The 19,248-nt window shown below is 46.5% G+C and overlaps 7 protein-coding genes across 7 annotated transcripts; 2 read left to right on the top strand and 5 right to left on the bottom strand.

Annotated features, from left to right (window-relative positions):
* Positions 1-2,738: 2,738 nt before the first annotated feature.
* On the bottom strand, positions 2,739-3,713 carry N7520_011996 (uncharacterized protein; the record flags this gene model as incomplete). Its single annotated transcript, XM_057145929.1, has 4 exons — positions 2,739-2,823; positions 2,881-2,975; positions 3,044-3,537; positions 3,599-3,713. The coding sequence occupies 4 exons, from the start codon at positions 3,711-3,713 to the stop codon at positions 2,739-2,741; spliced, it is 789 nt and encodes a 262-aa protein (XP_056991683.1).
* Positions 3,714-5,778: 2,065 nt separating this feature from the next.
* Positions 5,779-6,887, bottom strand: N7520_011995 (uncharacterized protein; the record flags this gene model as incomplete). The annotated part of the gene is made up of 3 exons (XM_057145928.1): positions 5,779-5,802; positions 5,886-6,355; positions 6,419-6,887. The coding sequence occupies 3 exons, from the start codon at positions 6,885-6,887 to the stop codon at positions 5,779-5,781; spliced, it is 963 nt and encodes a 320-aa protein (XP_056991682.1).
* Positions 6,888-7,094: 207 nt separating this feature from the next.
* On the bottom strand, positions 7,095-8,557 carry N7520_011994 (uncharacterized protein; the record flags this gene model as incomplete). Its single annotated transcript, XM_057145927.1, has 4 exons — positions 7,095-7,160; positions 7,219-7,725; positions 7,810-8,370; positions 8,450-8,557. The coding sequence occupies 4 exons, from the start codon at positions 8,555-8,557 to the stop codon at positions 7,095-7,097; spliced, it is 1,242 nt and encodes a 413-aa protein (XP_056991681.1).
* An 865-nt stretch (positions 8,558-9,422) lies between these two features.
* Positions 9,423-9,994, bottom strand: N7520_011993 (uncharacterized protein; the record flags this gene model as incomplete). The annotated part of the gene is made up of 2 exons (XM_057145926.1): positions 9,423-9,702; positions 9,768-9,994. 2 exons carry the CDS (start codon positions 9,992-9,994, stop codon positions 9,423-9,425), a joined length of 507 nt encoding a protein of 168 aa, XP_056991680.1.
* Positions 9,995-10,160: 166 nt separating this feature from the next.
* N7520_011992 (GTPase domain-containing protein) lies at positions 10,161-11,666 on the bottom strand (the record flags this gene model as incomplete). Its single annotated transcript, XM_057145925.1, has 4 exons — positions 10,161-10,668; positions 10,727-11,270; positions 11,326-11,435; positions 11,497-11,666. 4 exons carry the CDS (start codon positions 11,664-11,666, stop codon positions 10,161-10,163), a joined length of 1,332 nt encoding a protein of 443 aa, XP_056991679.1.
* A 939-nt stretch (positions 11,667-12,605) lies between these two features.
* Positions 12,606-14,161, top strand: N7520_011991 (uncharacterized protein; the record flags this gene model as incomplete). The annotated part of the gene is made up of 5 exons (XM_057145924.1): positions 12,606-12,783; positions 12,837-12,906; positions 12,993-13,686; positions 13,748-14,042; positions 14,127-14,161. The coding sequence occupies 5 exons, from the start codon at positions 12,606-12,608 to the stop codon at positions 14,159-14,161; spliced, it is 1,272 nt and encodes a 423-aa protein (XP_056991678.1).
* A 963-nt stretch (positions 14,162-15,124) lies between these two features.
* On the top strand, positions 15,125-15,724 carry N7520_011990 (uncharacterized protein; the record flags this gene model as incomplete). The annotated part of the gene is made up of 1 exon (XM_057145923.1): positions 15,125-15,724. The coding sequence occupies one exon, from the start codon at positions 15,125-15,127 to the stop codon at positions 15,722-15,724; it is 600 nt and encodes a 199-aa protein (XP_056991677.1).
* Between the last annotated feature and the right edge of the window lie 3,524 nt (positions 15,725-19,248).

Here is a 19,248-nt window from a genome sequence, read left to right as displayed (position 1 = left end):
TTAGACGTATACTGATTAACCAAAATAGTCCCGTCGGAATTTTTCGCTAGGGGCAGCACAATACTTAGAGTCTTATTTAGGGCTAGTTTTTCTTCTTCTTCTAGCCTTTCCGCTGTGAATGCGAGTGTTTGATACTGGATTAGACTTAATGTTGTATCCTGATAATTAAGGGCCAGATCGTCTTTGTCCTGTCCCTGAAAGCCTGCCACATTAATCGCCGCTGCAGCATTACTTAAAAACGGCTCAGCTCTACTTTTAAGCCTGCTCTCTCTATTGAGCTAGCAATTAGCATCAGCTAAGGCTCCCTTGAATTTACTTGCGTTGTATGCAGTATGGGGGCATTCAAAACCAGGGTGCTCTTCTGGATATAGAAAAAACTTATAACGAAAAATAAAACGGACAAGCTGTCTAAACGGTGCATCGCGAACTATTTCCATGTATAATGATTTTTTCTTTGAGGGATAGATATCGTTTTACTATATATACTAGGGCCAAAGTCAGGATGCTATACTACTTTTCGGGGTGCTTAAACCTATATAGTCATGAATTATTGAGGATTGCTGGTAATATAATAAACTGGTCCGTTCTAGTCTGGTCGGAAACTGGTTAAGCGAACATTAGCTATTTTATTGGACTGCGATGAGACTGAGAAGCTGTCTAATCCCAAGGAGGGGCTCTATGGTCCCCTACGTGGACCGGTCTCGGCCAGTATGCGCAAGTTATGTAAGTTGATGAAAACGTTATAATGTTATGCGTATAGGGAAGGACCGCGAATGATCCTGAATTCTGGATTAAATCATCATAGAATAATTCTAAAGCATAAAATAAAAACGCATGAGGCTACATTTTCTCTATTACGCTGTATTCTGCGAGTCGTCTCGGTCTTAATCTATCATCGTTGTGGACTTGCAGACCGTCTTGGTGAGTCTGAGCCCCAGTGAAAATTTCAACGCCCGATTTCATGAGCCCGCCGACCGATCTGGAATCATATATCGTAATCAGCAAGTCTCTAAGAACGCAAATTTTACGTGGCGTTCCAAATTTCCTACCCGCTAACTAAATGGTAGCATCCCATTAACGTAACTGATATTATGTATACGCCATTATAGTATAGGTAAATCTTATCGAATACGGAAGGTTCTTTATTTCGCTTAAAACTTATAATTATTGTTATATAGTAGCGGCTAATTTTAGACGGAGATTTAGCGTAAGAAACTATAAGTTATCCCTTACGGGCCTATATTGGTCTTACACTACGTAGTCCACTATCTATTCGGTAGCTTCTAGTTGCCGCCACTCATAAGGGTATTTCTTACTCACGACTACTAAGCGGGCACCTTACGTCGAACTTATAATATAACCCTCAGACTTCTCTTCTTAAAGCTGCATATTATCTACAATTTATAAAGAAGCCAGTCCATAATAACCACTTATCCTCATAGGTCATCACTCTAATACTGACAGCATCCTTTCTTGTGAAGTGTTGACAAGTCTATGTTGAACGAATTTTCCTAGGCGCCTCTGACGATTTTGAGAATGTGGGCCAAGATTTACATATATATTGAAGAGGGGAACGCTCGTTGGCTGTACGCTCTGACGACGCACGAATCGGATATACTCAGCAAAACCCACCACGACCGAAGGTCGCCCTCGGCGAGCAGTGGATCCCTCGACAAAGGTCAAAAGTGAGAGATGTGTAAGTGCGTCCATTCTGTAACTAGTGCTAAGTTCGTATTAATATACCCTTTTCCTTACGGGACGGAATGTGACCCGTAAGGGTATGGTAATCCGTAGTAGGGACCAGTTCTCCCCACTACAATATGTAAACGCTGAGCGTTGCTGGGACAGCGCACCAATGGAATTCATACGTCGGGGCAGGCTGCTCGTCCCTGTGGCTTAATTACTACGGCTGCGTTGATGCGCCCTCTACTTAACCAATGAGAGACTAAGGCAAGTCGTGATGCATAAATAGGAGACTACGATACAACCTACAGATTCATCCTTATTATGAGCAATTCCGTAGAAAAGATAACTCTATGAACCACTTTCTGTTATACAGAAAAAATGGCAAGACTTTTGCACTCTAGTAGACTCTAGGCACTCTAGTAGACTCTAGTCACTCTAGTAGACTCTAGTCACTCCCACTGGAAAGCGCATTCCCTAGCCCCGCCGGCGCCTCCTCCATCCCCGATGCCCTCGACTCTGACCTTCTCACCAAACTCGCTATCATATCGGAACTTGAAGAGCTATAAGAGGAAATTCTGGCCTCGCTACACCGCGTCGGATAGACCGAAAAAGGTGCCATTCTCGCCACCGAACTTCCCCACGCCAGTCGCTATGAAACATTCGACGACGTGATGGAAGCGCTCGTGGCGTCAGCCGACGGCAGAGATCACTAGAATAGATGTCGCTTTAGGTATTCAGCATCTATATGTATTGAATAAGCCTTGCTTCTCGTCAAAATTTCCTACACAATCTATCAAGTCTTCTATTTTGACCTTTTTGGATTATTGACGGAGAAATTATGACTCTAGCTACTCGCCGTGGATAGAATTTCGATTAATACGCCACTATTTCGGTTCTCTCTATATAAATATCGGAAAATTCGATATTCAGGTCCCACAAACGTTCCTTAAAGCTTGAACTTTTTATTTCATGACATCAATATAGCTTCCAATAAGATTTGACGGCATAAGATCAAAGATCGCAAGGGCTTCTTTCGCAGATCCTTTCAAGAGTTATATGTGTTGGGCCAAAAAGGTTCTGAAAATGCGGTAACCACGTAAATCTCCTTCAAAGGCATGGATATCATTGAAGTCAGCCCTACAAGTTTTGCTTAGTTAGTTGTCTTCCCTTGCTTTCTTTGAAGTTAAATCTTACCTAGAAGTCATCCAGCCATGGACTTGATCAGGAAAAGTTTCCATATAGCTGTTGGGTGAATGCCGATGAAGAGTGGTGATAAACTCTTCCATCAACTAGTTTATATCCCCTTAAAATCAGTTCACGCATCATGGATGAGGGCTCATCTCAAGATCAAGCTTACTTTGGGAACTTCATCTTGGCTAGGCAAAATGCACATCGGAACAGTGATATGCTTTGCATCTTCAACCACAATCGACGTGGGATGTGCACCAGCAGCAGCCTTAAACCTCGTTCCTTTGGTAGTCACCAACGAAGCAATCTTGACACCCCAGCAGAACCCAACGACTGACCAACTCTGAATATGGGAGTTTTCTGCTTGGAAGCTCTCAAGCAGAGGTGAAATCATAGGTAGGATTTTTTTAGGATCCGCTGGTCCATTGAGGAAATCAACGACTGCTTTTTTTTGCTTTGGGGTCTTTGCCGGGAAGTTCCCAAGGTCTTGAGGGTGGTCCCCCCAAAAGTCTGGCATGAAAACCTTGAAATCACCAACACCGTCAGGCATATCAGGATAGTCTGACGCAAGAATGTCAGCGCCCTTAATTGCCTGAACAAATATCCCGAAAACATCATAGCAGAGGAAGATCCCACGAGAGGCGTTAGGATTACCGGTAACGTCTGGCAAAAATTAGTACTCCGATTACAACAAAGATACTACAGCCATTTGATACAAGCCTACATGTTTTCATGCCGCCGAAGTCGACATATTTTCCTTTTTCTTCGTAGGTATATCCTCCACGCAGGACGATAGGAGGGCGTGTACAGCAAGCTGTGGTCTGAACAGGCAAAGACATTGAGCTATTCAGTAATGGAAGCTCTGTATGAATCCTTCGTGTGGCAAGTGACTAACGTCTTAAGTTGGTAACATCAAACCACACACCATATATATTCACACAGTACGCAAAATGCTATAACGGCCGACGTCCCTGGTGTACGAGTCATCATGAAATCATGGTTACTTTTTCTGAGTGTCTTTCGCATGGGATTTCCCGAACATCCATGTACCGTTTCGATAAGCTCCAGCGTGCTCGAGGCGTTGTTGAAGCGAAAATGGTAACACGGGCAAAACAGGGCGTTTTCACTAGAATTGGGGAAGCGGTGAAGGAAGCTGGACCGTGGGCTCAACCCACGGATCCAATCGGCGACCTTTCTTCCCTTCTCATTCCCACTCAATACTACAGTTTTGACCCACCTTGTTTTCGTGTGTCGATTTCGTATTTCGTGTCCGGAACGTTGTCCGTGTGTCAGTGATTACTCGTACGTGACAGCGTGTGTGATAAGATATAGACTTCACCAAAACCTTGACTTCGTACTGCGAAGATTGATTCGACGGCAAATACGGACCATACATCAGGTCTTTAATCTGGTTGCGGCAAACGGTTGATACATGGTTCACCTCCGATACAATACACACCTACCACACTCGCACGGCGGCATTATGGGTTCTGTTAGATAACGGTCCAGGCATATTCTGGCGTTTGCTTAGTTCCGGTCAATGAAGTAAAGGCTCACCGTCCAAATTTTGACTTGAGCTGTTAGTGATGTCAACACCTGACGTTATAATTTGTCAATAGGGAACCTTGAAAGTTACATGCCTAGTTCCTTCACATGTGATCCTCATCAATCAGCCTCAGATTGAATGGTTGAAATTAAGCATGCAAATGGGTCTGTCTTTACTTACAGTGAGTCATATAGTCCCTATCTAGCACAAAGGGACGGCTCCACCAGACACCAGTGGAATTAGGGTGAGCCTCTTAACTATGGGCGAAAAAAATTGGGGCGGAGTCCGGCGGAATTAATCTTCTTGAGTCCAATAGAATTAAATTTCGGGCCCGTGGAGAGCTTAGACTTTTATTTTTTCTTTCAATAAACTCTTCTTTACAATTAAACAACATTTACACTATTTCTGGTAGAAAAGGTAGTCATAGGTCGACTTCCGCAGGACCTAAGTTATTGGACCTAGCCCTAGATATAGGCCGGGTTTAGGTTGAGGCTGGTTAGCGCTATTTTAGCTACTTCCTATATATCCTACTAGACCACTAAAAAGAAGTAACTTTGACCTTTAATAGTAAGAGCTATAGGGGATTAATAGAAAATATAAAAGATATTCTAAAGTCAGTAAATATATGCCTTTTTATTAATATTTATTTCAATTTATTTGAATCTATGGTTACTATGAGTTTGTCCTTATAAATGCCCCTATAGAATACTAGCTAAGTTACTCGGGTTCAGAGGGTTTCTAATTGATCCGGCAGCAGGTCGGCGGACGGTCTAGCGTAAGCTATTATACAAGACGTAGCTCCAAGAGCTACAACAGGATCCAGATCGGAAGTGCAGATTAGACCTCGCCAAAACCCGCCCACCGCCCAAACCCACCTGTTGGTTTATTAAGTGATGCTTCAATGGTCATATCATTGAGGGGAGTTGATTGTGTGTTGTGTCGGATGTTTTTTCTAAGATACAAGTGACTGAGAAGTAAATTATGTGAGTATGCACGTGATCCCAGCCTCATTATTATCCCAGCAACCGGGATATTTCAACACCACCCACGAAAACCCAACCCACGGGCTGGGTTGGGTCTTAGTCAGCATACCCGTGGGCGGGTTGTCATCTGGGAAACCCGACCCAAGACCCAAATGGGTACCCTGTATAACCCGAAAAAGCAAAAATAGTTGACATATCATTTTGCACTAAATTATGCAGTAATTTTAGATTACGTGATGGTTTAGCCACTGTCTGGATATCTTAATCTATAGCGGGGAGATTGGGGAACAAATATTATAGACAAAGGGAATGAGATTGGTGCATGAAGACTAATATAGCTCGTACCCATGCAGTCGACTTGAGGGCATCGTTACCCTACCAGAGGATCTCTTCTGACTTCTATCGCCCAATTGTATTATTGGAGGTGGAAGCAAATCAGCTTCATCGACTTCAATTACTTCCCCCTCTTCCACCTCATTTACGTCTCCATCCTCATGGTTCGTCTGGTTGTACGTTGAAGGCCGGTCAGCCTCTACCAGTATACTTTCAACTTGGTATGAGGCCTCGATTTCCAAATTGCCTTCGATGTCTTCACTTTCTTCGACCTCTTCCTCGTCACTGATCGGCTCAGCATCCTCTTCATTTCCTTTCAATGCTTCATCCTCTTCAATTGTCTCTTGACCCTCAATCTCCGTCGACTTTTCCAGGCGAGCTAACTGCTCTCCCTCCAGTGTAAATTTCTCTGAGCACATATACATCATCAAGTCTTGAATAGTCACTTCATGAAGAGACCCTCGACGATAATGACAGATGTCTCGCGCACTGTTGGAAAGCCTTTCCACCCCCGCGCCGGTGGCCGGAACCGAAAGCAAGTCGCGTGCCAGCCGAGAAAGCACAGGGAACTCACGCTCATGTTCTCTCCAATAGAGCCGTGGTGGCACGGGAACATTTGCTATAGAAATCAGTTAGTGGTCTAAGTGTAGTATGCCAGTTGCCCATACCTTCTCGGAGGTACCGATCACCTCGTCATGCTCTACCCCTTCGAGGAGCATATAGTCATTAACTGGTTCAAGTAGCCGATCAAGTTCTGAACTATGCAGTGCCGACGAACGATGCACTGTACGAAACAATAGCTCAGGATTCTGTTGTTGATACTGCGTGAAACACGCTCTCAAGTATTCACAGTACCTTTTCGAAGTATCCTCGTGGCAAATAGAATACTCCCTGTCATCAAAGGCAGATAGTTTATATTGAGGAGCAAGTAGAGCTCCCGTGCCATAGAGAAAGCCGTGGTCACGGTAGATCTTCTCATAGTACTCTCTCAGTTTCTGCCTCGCAACGAGCAGCGCGCTATACATGTCCTTCTTCCAAGGCGTTGTCTTTTTCTTCAACTTTCGATTTGACCGTTCGATATGCTCCAGAAGTTTCCTATACACAAGGAACACGCTATGAATTGTCACGTCTTTGGTCTTTATTAGAGCCATGGTGAATTGAAAGAACGGTTTGGTCAAGTGGACTAGATAGTCAATTTGCCGCCATTCAATGTCAGTAATCTTAAACTGAGAGTATTCATGATCGTCGCAGTATTTGTCGATGATATTTCTTAGTCGACGCGCACGGCGAAGCATCAAAAAAGTGGAGTTCCAGCGTGTTTGAACATCGTGCAACGGAAACAGCCGGGTTCCGCCTGATTAAAGACATAAAAATGTATCTCGCCGTTGTGGGCTTGCATTGACAAATACCGCAAATGACCGAATCTGCCTTGATCAGTACTCCGCCCATATTTATAGTCATTCGTGGAAGCTCCAGACTCACCTTTGCCAGGGTATGAGCCACATCTCCGTGGCTTGCTGAGTCTCTTAAACCGATGACTTGAGTATCAGACCAAAAGGTCTTTACTTCTTTGTTCTTGGGCGCTGCTCTAATATGCCCTAAAAGCTGCTTTAGGTAAAGCTGGATCATATGGGCCATACAAGGAACCCGGATAATGGATTCCCTGGAGCCAATCGCGCCAGTAGAGATCAATTTTTCTTGCAAAGCGCGGATCAACGTCTTATTGTTGGACGCATTATCTGTCGTGACGCTAAAGATGCGATCTAAGAGTCCACGTTCCTTCAGTAACTGATGGAGAACATCACTGAGGTTGTTCCCTGTGTGGGGACCGTGCAATGGTTCAAAGCCAAGGAGCATTTCTCGGTAATTCCAATCTTTGTTAATGAAATAGACTGTGATTGCCATAAATGCTTGCTGGAATGGACTGGTCCAACAATCTAACGCGAGTGACACCTTAGCGTCTTCAGGCAGATCTTGCAATTGCGACTCCTGTTAAACTGTAACTGCATTCCGGAGTCGCCTTCGCAGGGTTTTTGCTGACGGAAGTTCCAGTACTCCAGTTCCCGAATTTACGAGGTTAAGCAGCCTCTGGAACACAGGGTTCTCCACTGTTTGGAATGGCAACCGAAGACAGGTAATAGTCTTTAACAACTGCTCCTCAAGTTGGAATGTTGTTACCTTGTGCACATTGGCCGACTCCCTCATGGAATGGTTTTGCAACGAATCGGGGATTAGTGTTTGATGAGATCCTCTTTTCTTTCCCTTGCGGCAGGAATTTGACTTTTGGTGTCTACTCATAGCACTTGTCCCATTGCCTTTGTACTGTGGATGATCAAGCAAAGTAAGACAGGCTTTACAAAGGACTCGTGGGCGCCCAGAATCGATATCGGCTACCTGGTCAAAGTGTTTCCAAGCGTCGGCATGACGCGACTCGGTAGACCACTTGATTTGGGACTGACCGTCCCCGTTTAGCTTGTGGCCATATTCGGTTTTCTCCCACCATCCTAAAAATTCTCTCTCCAGGTATAACTCGTACAAAATCCAGTTCTTTCTGCGTTGAGGTCCCACGCGTCTTAGCGTCGCCGGAGGTCTTCGAGTATTTATGTCGTAGCTCTCGCGGGATTCGGTGAAAGGCTGTAGGCTATCTTAGCATACCAGTGGGGAGTCTCGCAATAGTCAATCAAGCACACGAAGGAGGCATTTGTTCTCATACAGAAGACTGAATATCCGAGTCCAACAAAACGTCAGACGATGGCTCAATAGAGAGCAGAGGGCTGAAAGCCTGATACCTTGATTGCGATGACGAGGAAGAAGCCGCCATGTTGATGGTTTGTGCCATCGGAGTTGAAGATAAAAATATCCATCTTGTGTGCTTGAATGTGGATTTTTGTTAGAGTCGCGTCGTGCGTTTGGATCTATCTATTCTTGAGTCGCGTAAGCCCGCGGGTACCCAAAACCCAACCCAACCCAAAACCCGCGCGACTTGAGGACGCTGAGAACATTCCAATGGCTAATTTTAAGTGCGTCAAGTTGAATATAATCGAATGAATACAACGCAGTAAGCTTGGATTCCATTAAACTTTCATAAGCTCATCGATACGGCTTGAGATCTCTTGAAATACAGAAAGACTGTCAAGAGAAACCTCGAGATGAGCAGAATATATATATATTTTCTGACACATGATGAGGGGGCAGTATTTGAGCGTAACACACAGCCAAAAGCGTGACAATTATAAAATACAAAAATTACACACAGTGACTAATCAGTTTTATTCGCGATTTAGCCATATTTTTGGGTATTTTGGGTAACCCACGGGTACCCGCCAAGAACCCACGGGCGGGTTCATGAAGGCCAAAACCCGCGGTGGGCTACCCGTGGGCGGGTAAAGAAAATGAAAACCCAACCCAAACCCACGCTTGGCGAGGTCTAGCTCCTGCCCCCATGCTGCGCAAGAGAAGTCAATTTGGGCTTCCGAAAATCCATGCCCATCTTATTGGCGAATCGAGAAATTCAGAGAATAAGGTACTCGGTGATATCAGTTTGACCCAGGAATTCACTCTGCTAGGTGTGGGATTCTATGAAGAGACAGCCATGACCATTCCGTATCGCTACAGTGTGCCCATTCTCATCTTATATATGGTGCTCTACTGGATGATTTCACAGGCTCTCTACTACCTGTCGTTTATTACATACACCGCAAAAATACAATACAATCCCGTGGGACAGTATATGAGCATGTGCTTGGATACTCTCCAACCTTCGCTCTTCTTGCTATTCTGGTCGGGGCTACAATGTTACTCATATTGGGCGTATTGGCATTGAGACGACTGAAGTCTAACGCACCAGTGGCTGGTTCATGTTCAGCTGCTATAAGTGCCGCTTGCCATCCGCCCACAAGTGAGGACTCTTGGACAACGGTTGACGAATATCCAGGAAATGCTGAGGCCTCCTCCCACCTTACCGGGCTATGTCATGATAGAAGCAACGTGTTTGTGAAAGGGGGTTGCGCGGCAGATAACTTTGCACCGACCTTTCCGGGTCCAGGTCTGGTGCAAACTTTGCCCAAGCAACCCCCGGTTCTTTCGAGCTGTCCGCACCCATCTCGTACTCTGTGGATGGGATGTACTGTCGTTTAGCGTACCACCGTCTGAAAGCACCACCGTCTGAAAGCACCACCGTCTGAAAGCACCACCGTCTACCATCATCTACGTCTGGGAACACTGTCTGTCGTCTAGGATCTACCAATGTGTTGTACATAATGTTGCATTGCACACAAGCTAGGGGGCTACATACGACCTAAGGTCGTGAAAAGCCTGAGGAATAAATAAATAAACAAATTCCGGACGTGTGACGTGCCCCTCTACTGCCACCCCTAAGCCGCCTTCTCATTCAAACCCCTGATGGGGCCTCCATTGTGCGGAATTCACATGCCTGTATGTACAATCATCGAGGCGGCGTCGTTGTAGTTGTTCCTAGAGGACGAATCGTTGTTGCCGGTCCTATTCTTTGGTCGGCCAGGCGTCCTGGCCGACGTGTTCCTGGGAAGCCGATTATTGGCCTGGGGACGTCTGCGCAGCTCAAAGTTGAGCTCGTATCCAGAAGAACTGTCTGAGCCCGTGCAACTGTCTTCCTCTTCTTTCTCCTCTGAAATCTGCATCTGCCTCCTGGTTGTTTGTCTCTCACGGTTTTGTCTCTCATAGTCCTCGCGGGACAAGCCAATTTCCCGATGAGCCCTCAGCCTCACCCGTTCCCGATGATGCTGTTCCCGCTCGAGTTGAATCTTTCTTTCCTTCGCTGCGAGCTCACGTTGCATCCGTTCATTCAACTCACGACTGGTCACTTCTAGCTGCTTTCGCATTCTATCAAGCTCTCGTCGAAACTTTCTGTGCCGCTTCCCGTGCAGCGTCACTCCTTTTCTTGTCCAGTCTGAGCTGCTTCACGTGCTCTAGTTGTTCCTTGTAGTCGCTCTCCATTTGCTTGGCTACGTACATGCCCAGGGACCTTCCAGCGCCGGTCTGAGATAACTTCAGATTCTCATCGACCATTTGTGACTGCACCGCCAGTATTACGCGGGACTGGCGAACGATGGAACGGATTAATTTATCCGCTGATTCTGGCGTATTGTCATGTCTTCCAACCCAGCTTCCCCTTCTGATCATTGAGCCCCAGAACCCTTCGTCTTTGATGAGCTGCTTCTCGTTGTCCTCACACTTGGAACGGGTACTCGGAGCGACAATATCCCAATGAGTAGTTACCAGGGCAACCTTTTGCATCGCATCGGGGCCGCTGAGCTCCTTGAAAGTTTTCAAAGTTTTCAGCGCAGAGCCGAACATTCTACCCTGTGTAATATCATGCAGGTATATTACACCATTCAGGTTGACTTTGTTATTGTATGAAGATGTCAACCAAGATGTGATCTCGACCAGAATCTTTGTGTCATCTCGGTAGGTGTCGTTAAACCCAGGGGTATCAATGAGGTACACTGTTTGGCCCGGAGCGAAAGTATAGGCATACACGTCGGTATTCTTTGTGTCTTTGGGTCTATTAGCTTATGTCCTCAGCCAGCCCCGGAGAGTTATTGCACTTACAAGCTTCCAGCCCTGAGCCGACCTTGGCTTGTCCTCCCGTTAATAACGAAATAAACGAGCTCTTGCCTGAGCCTGTCACTCCCATGATGGCGATGAATTTATCGTTTGGTCTGGCTTTATTTAGCGGCTGTGCAGTAACACGCGTTGTCGTTGTGAGGGTTCATCACATACCTGGGATTATGCCCAGCTCGAAATTGCTGATCAGAGAAGACCATGCGAGTTCCATTGCCGTCATTGTCATTGTCATTATCATTCGAATCAGAAAAATCAGACGATTCGGCCGAGTCAGTGTCCCAGTCACCCTCTCCCTTATTCTTCCTTCCAAAGGACCACCACCTCATTTTGAAGGAAGTGAAAGATGCTTTGAGGACGATAAGTGAATGGAAATTGGTATTGTAAAATAGAAGGTGACAAGAATGGAAGAGAATGTAGAAAACGAATACATTTCTCGACTTACTGCCTGTCCCTCAGATTATAAACCTATCTGTGTGGCAGTGCCATCAGCCCCCGGGGCCATGGAGGCCATGCATATCTAGGTCATGCTGAAGCCCAGGTACCTTTAAACCGCCTCTTAAAACCACGCGGTGGATTGCTTGAAACAATCCGGGTCAGTTCACAATTATTTTTATATGTAGAAACGCCATTCCCGCTACCGTCTGACGGCCTGGTGGCTTATGCCAGCCTGCCTACCAACCAATGAAAACGAAAGAAAAATATGCAAGAAAGGACTAGTGCTTACCACTCACTTGACCTACAATAATTGTTGTGCTTTCGACCTATACTTGCCTCACTAAATCAAGAAATTACTACGCTAACAAGGCCTAGCCCCCAGTCCATGCAGCTAGGCGCCTAGTACGTCATAGAAATGCGCGAACATTATAGTTTACGGTGGCAACGCACACGGGAGTACGGCACATCTGAAAATAAAAAAGGGAGGGGCAGAAATGCGGAGAGGGTTAGTGCTTACCGCTCACCTCAATTAGGATGATACAAGACCTGAAACCGGACTAGGAGGATGCAAGCATTTGGAGTCTACAACAGGCCTATTGAATCAGGCCATTCAGCCCGCCCACAGTGCATACACCTAATATGCACCTGAAATCAAATCGAGACGGGCGGATATGGCGGGCTTGGTTCCCATATTTATGCATCCTCGGTATATCCATTGATATAACCCCAGCATTATCTGAGTATTACATGTAACTCGGGGCTTCTTTTTCGGTTTTAGAGAACTCCAGTGCCAGCGTTTCGTTTGCTCATCATTCTCAAATTATAAGACCATGTCTGAAGCTCAAGTCAATCAACAGATTGCTAACCTCCTGGCGTTTGCTGGAGGGAAGGACACCCCGTCTGATGCGATCTTTATTGCAGTGATGGGGGTCACTGGAGCTGGAAAGAGTACTCTAATATCCCAATGTACCGGGCAAGATGTGCATATTGGCCATGGTCTGTTATCGTGTAAGTCAAGTCTAGTTAAGAGATAAAACCCCAGTTCACCATAATTTTGGAAGGTACATCCGAGATCAAAGTGTTCGACTTCAGATTGGATGGCCGAAAAGTCTACTTAATTGATACCCCCGGGTAGGTACTAAGTCATTGACCGTGTGGAATCCTCTAGAATTGTCTGGCCTTTCATCAATAAACTAATCACAGAACTCTCTATCTAGATTTGACGATAGCAACTTCACCGAGCGTCCTGATTTCGTCATTCTGCAAACCATATCCGCCTACCTTAGCGCCTCCTATGCGCGGGGTGTCTATATCCACGGCGTTATATTTTTACATCCCATCATAGAGAACAGAATGACTGGTTCTGCACGCCGCAACATCGAGTTAATGAAAGCATTGTGTGGCTCTGGCTTCTTCCCCAACGTTGCCCTTGCCACCACACATTGGAGTACCACTACGGAATCACGCTCGACACTGAGAAACAGGGAGCACATGCTGCTAGAGCACGATGCATTCTTCCGGCTATTAGTGAACGGCGGTGCCATCTTATTTCGACAAGACGATGGCGCATCCTCTGCACGTCGCATTGTTAGACACCTGATCAACGTGAACAGGCACCGTGGCCCACCTCCGGCTTTAGCAATCCAGCGTGAACTCGTTGACCAGAATAAGCGACTTGACAATACGGCAGCCGGGAGAGTTGTACTTGATGAAGTGGCTCGCAAATACAATGCGGCAATGGAAGAGATTGCCTTACTTAGACTTGCTATCAGGCAATCTGACTATGAAGGTGCGATGGAATTGCGGGAGATGAAAGAGGAGAAGGAAAGAATGATAAGACAGCTTAGCAAGACCGAAGCCCAGATGGCTATATGCGTACCGGAGGTTACGCGTAGGGAGCAGCAGTTACTGGTTAGTGTGCATGATTCTTTTTACCCCTAAGAATGACTACTAACAAAATTTGCCTTCCCAGATCCAGAAACTGCACGATGCCCACATGAAGACCAAGGCCCAAATAGCGGCCCACGAGCGTCAACTATCGCGACTGGAAGCAGAGAAGCGAGAACTGCAGAGGAGGGCGTCGGCTAATTCCAGACGCGGATCCTCCCACAGATATGACTATGAAGAGTCACCACCGAACTATGAGGAGGCAGTTGAGAAAAAGCAGGCTGAAGTGGTGGAGAAGCAGGCTGAAGTGGCCGTGTCTAAGAAGAGGAAGTTCGCGCAAGACGCGGTAATCGCTGCTATTCCAGCTATTCTCGCTGCTAGTAAGTATCATTCCAAGTCCATTCCTTTGAACCTTGGATGACTAGGCTTGCTGCAACATTGAAGTTATCTAACCTCTATTGTAGTTGTCCCGGCTGTGGTTGCCTGTACTGTCATGTGAATAGTATTCCTTGGATATAGAAGCTGTATGAAAGCAATCTTCGCGACTGAAGAAACAATTTGACATCCTAATCGACTACTCAGGCTGCTGTGTCAAGATCAAGACCTTTACTACTCGGGAATATGGGACTTGTTATAGCCCATAAATCAGGGCAACAGAGGGAAGAAACCGACATAGGGAGGCGCTAGATTAGGACTTAACCGCATGTAGTAATTCACAGATCCGTATATGTATTAAATTTACAGTAGAAAGAATCCACGTGGAAGGGGACAAAATGTCCCACGATGCCGGTAATCCAAACATCGGTGAGACCTATGGGGAAACGGTCAAAGATAAAAAGATATTGAGAAAATCGGTCGCGACAGCGAAACGGTCTCAATTTGACCACTTGACCACTTTGGTAAGCAAATGTAATCACTGCTGGTTCCTGTCTCCTTGGCTCCACTCTCATAGACCTTACGGGATTTTCGTGGCGGGCCTGCCGAAGCCTAGGTGGGTGCCCAATTTGCATCCAGCTGCATAGGGTATCTTTATCCGCCAATAGACAATACTGCAGCGAAATCCCACGTTGGCCCCCAAACAGCTGCTTTCGAGGAAGATTGTCCTACATTAAATTGCATGTTGGTTTCCCCCATGGCGGAGCACAGAGGCCGACATCTGCACCATTGTACAGCCAGCATGTTCGGGTATACCTACACTGTCTTAGGTGTGCTAGTTTTTTCGGTGATTAGCGCTTACCCTCCATGCACAGTTCGCACCCGAACCCCCCGGTAAAGGAAGCTCCTCCTGACAAGAACCGTCTATTGGTTGGGCAATCATGCGGCTGGGGCCAAAATGGGTTGTATCATGTGGTGGTAGGGTGTGGCGCTCTGTTCGTAGCTGCTTTCCTCTTACAAATAGATAATTGGCTTCCTGCTATTCATCAGATGGTCAAAATCGACGAGCAAATCTACTTTGTGCACCATGAGCGGCTTAGATCCCCATCTGGGCAATAGTGATCCATTTCAGGCTTATCATCGCCGAGGCCATGATCTCTATGGCCAACACAAGTACGCCGAAGCGGAGAAAGCATATCGAGAGGCCTTCAAGGGCCGCAGAGAGACTTTTGGTGCAAGTCATCCAAAAACACTAAGCTCTCTTTGTTGGCTAGGCGACACTCTATCCAAACGGCAAAAGTATGACAAAGCGGAGCAAGCATATCGAGAGGCCTTGAAAGTCCAAAGAGAGACCCTTGGAAGAACGCACCAAGAGACGCTTATGTCTTTACACTGCCTAGGAACTGTTCTCTATCGGCAAGGACAGAATCACGAAGCAGAAAGAGCATTTCGGCATGCCTATGAGGGCCGTAGAGACACTCTTGGTGCAAATCATGAAAAAACACTCAAGTCTCTCGGTTACCTTGGCGACGCTCACTTCCAACAACGAAACGACTACAAAGCGGAGAAAGCATATCGAAGGGTCTTTGAGGGTCGCAGAGACACTCTTGGTGAAGATCATCCAAAAACACAGCAGTGTCTACGCAAGCTACGTGATAGATATCCTACTACTTTTCGACAAAGATAGATTGTAGCAGGTGCGCGATGTGGTGAATCGAATAACCACATTTACTCTATTTCTAAACGGAATCGTTCATAAAGAAGGCTTCTGTCTAATTAAGTCCAGTGATGGATGCTGGAGGCTGAGTGTGGAGAGTGCATAGCCAATTAGTTGATAGTATAATTCCCTTGAAGCTTGAAGTAGCGAAGAGCGTCACCCTAGCTCTGCTAATAGCGTGAAAGACAGTGAAAGGGTCAAACCTAGCCAGAAATGAATGGCATTCCCGAATATGGCAGTCCTGTACATGCCAAGCAGACAAAATTCCCTAGGAAGCGGTCGCCGGTCACCCCACTACCTCGACAACCCGTGGCAGGAAGCCAATCCCCCGCAAAATAGAGGCCAGCAAGGTGATTTCGTTTCCATGCCATTGGACCGTTTGCAAACTCATAAAGCTGATGAGGTAGAGAGCAAAGAAAGCGAGACCGGCCGCGACAGAAGTAGACCTGTGCAAAACCCATGGGTTTAAGGAAAAGTGGGGCATGCATAACTTTTGTATTTAAAATATATTATGCAGTATGGAGAGTGTATTATTTAGAGTTGTTCTAGATATGAATTGAAGGTTTATCATAGGTGAATTGTGTATGAAGATTTTTGGAAAGTGAATTGATTATAGAGATAAAGCTATTTAACATGAGGATGGATATACTCTTTGGCAATTAGCAATTCGGTCATACTTTATGGAATTGCAGTAGAAGCTGCATATGAAGCTGGAGCAGTTCAAATAAATTGTGATAACCTTCGTGATAGTGCAAATTACTGGACTAGTGAGATCTGAGGGGAAACATAGTTATTTCATAGGTGATTTAGGAATGATACATATATGCTCCATCATTTTTATTGAGTTTTTTCCTTGATTAAAATATTCAAAGTTGATTATTGTAGTATTTTTTGTAATTGAAACATACAGTAATAAATAAGATTTATGCTTCCTGAATTAGGTTAAGTGTAATAGATTATGCAGCTCATGGGTCCCCATGGGTTAACGTATTTCACCTACGAGCGGATCACCCCCTAAATACATAGTAAATGCGATAACTTCAAATAATGATATCTCAGCAATCATAAGTTGTTCTCAATCCGCTACTTATAGATAGCTATCGATAAGGCTTTTGTACCCTCTATGTAATTTTCAAGGAAAATCAAAAAGTAAATTATGGTGGTTACGGAAATTACGGTGATTAGAGCAATATAAATGTATCTATAGGTATAACTAAGGTATTCTGATTCCTTAGACTTTCAATAATAGTTAGATATTATATTAAAGATATTATACCATAAGGTAAGCCCCCTAAATAACTAGGGTGGTGAGATATTAAGTTGTAATTTATCGCATTTACTATGTGTTTTGGGGGTGATCCGCTCATAGGTGAAATACGTTACCCATAGGCCTTACGTAATAACCTACGGGTTTCGAGTCCCATGGTCTTTTGAACCCATGGGTTTTGGCCCATAGGTCATGGGCCAAAGTCTCCGAGTAATTCAACTGAATGTGAGGAAGCAGGGTGCAGTGCACGAGAGCTTAATGAATGACGAAGACACTCAGAACGCGGTGGCGCTAGCGATTCAGGAACCCCAAGCGAGGAGGATTCAAGGCCGGCTCTTGACCACCCCGATGGGGCATCACAAATGGACAAAGATGGTGCCCTCCATCTGGAGGGAAGGGAGATGGGCGATTCGGAGCATGCTCTGGGTCAACAAAGAAATCGAAGCGGAGCAGGTCCCGGTGGAGTCCCCGGACATCACAGCAGCGATGGTCAGGCTCCCCGAGCGGCTGATATTCATGGCATCAGTCTACGTTGAAGGAGGGAATGCGTCGGCGTTGGACGACGCATGCAATCACGTACGCGACGCGATCACCAAGGTACGGCGGAACGCAGGTACGGTGGTAGAGACTCTGATCGTGGGGGACTTTAACAGACATGATCAGCTCTGGGGTGGAGATGAAGTCTCGTTGGGGAGACAAGGTGAAGCGGACCCAATCATCAACCTCATGAATGAACTTGCCCTCAGCAGCCTGCTCAAACGAGGCACCAAGACATGGCACGGCGGAGGACAGAGTGGGGACTGCGAGTCTACCATCGATCTCGTCCTAGCTTCAGAAAACTTGACGGACTCCATGACTCAGTGTGCAATACTCGGGACTGACCACGGCTCAGATCACTGCGCCATTGAGACCGTCTTCGACGCCCCATGGTCGGGCCCAAAGCCCCCAGAACGACTTTTGCTGAAAAATGCACCATGGAAGAAGATCAATGCCAGGATTGAGAACGCTCTGGCTACCCTTCCGTCAGAGGGCACGGTACAGCAGAAAACCGATCGACTCATGTCGGCGGTGTTGGAAGCGGTGCATGCCTTAACGCCAAGGGCGAAAACATCACCGCACGCGAAGCGATGGTGGACAGCAGACCTGATTCAACTCCGTCACATATACACGTACTGGAGAAACCACGCTCGCTCCGAGCGGCGGGCGGGGCGAAAAATACCTCGGCTCGAAACGATGGCTCAAGATGCGGCAAAACAATACCACGATGCCATTCGACAGCAAAAGAAGAAGCACTGGAACGATTTCCTTGCAGATAACGATAACATCTGGAAAGCCGCCAAGTACCTGAAGTCGGGAGACGACGCGGCGTTCGGGAAGATTCCGCAGCTCCTAAGAGCAGATGGAACTACCACCAATGACTACAGGGAGCAAGCGGAGGAATTGTTATCCAAGTTCTTCCCGCCTTTGCCAGATAATATCGATGAGGAAGGAGTGAGACCACAAAGAGCGCCCGTAGACATGCCAGCAATCACGATGGAGGAGATCGAGCGGCAATTGTCGGCGGCCAAGTCATGGAAAGCACCTGGTGAGGACGGCCTACCCGCGATTGTGTGGAAGATGACGTGGTCCACAGTCAAGCACAGGGTACTCGATCTATTCCAAGCCTCGCTGAAGGAGGGAACGTTACCAAGGCAGTGGAGACACGCAAAGATCATACCGCTCAAAAAGCCGAATAAAGATAATTACACAATTGCAAAGGCATGGAGGCCAACCTCACTCCTTGCGACACTTGGAAAGATACTCGAATCGGTGGTTGCAGAAAGGATCTCACACGCGGTGGAGACGCATGGGCTGCTCCCGACGAGCCATTTTGGGGCCCGAAAACAGCGGTCCGCAGAGCAAGCACTGTTGCTCCTGCAGGAGCAGATCTACGCAGCCTGGCGCGGCCGACGGATATTGAGTTTGATCAGTTTCGATGTGAAAGGAGTCTACAATGGAGTCTGCAAGGAAAGACTGCTTGAGAGGATGGAAGCCCGAGGCATACCAGAGGTCCTGCTCCGATGGATTGAAGCGTTTTGCTCGGAACGAACAGCGAACATCCAGATCAACGGACAGCTATCTGAGGTCCAGGACCTGCCACAGGCTGGACTGCCGCAGGGCTCGCCCCTATCCCCGATCCTATTTCTCTTCTTCAACGCAGACCTCGTGCAAAGACAGATCGATAGCC

This window comes from Penicillium odoratum (genome assembly GCF_028828045.1).
Source record: "Penicillium odoratum strain IBT 22623 chromosome Unknown utg000008l_segment0_segment0, whole genome shotgun sequence".
Lineage (NCBI taxonomy): Eukaryota > Fungi > Ascomycota > Eurotiomycetes > Eurotiales > Aspergillaceae > Penicillium > Penicillium odoratum.
This window is presented reverse-complemented; position numbering and strand designations above follow the sequence as displayed.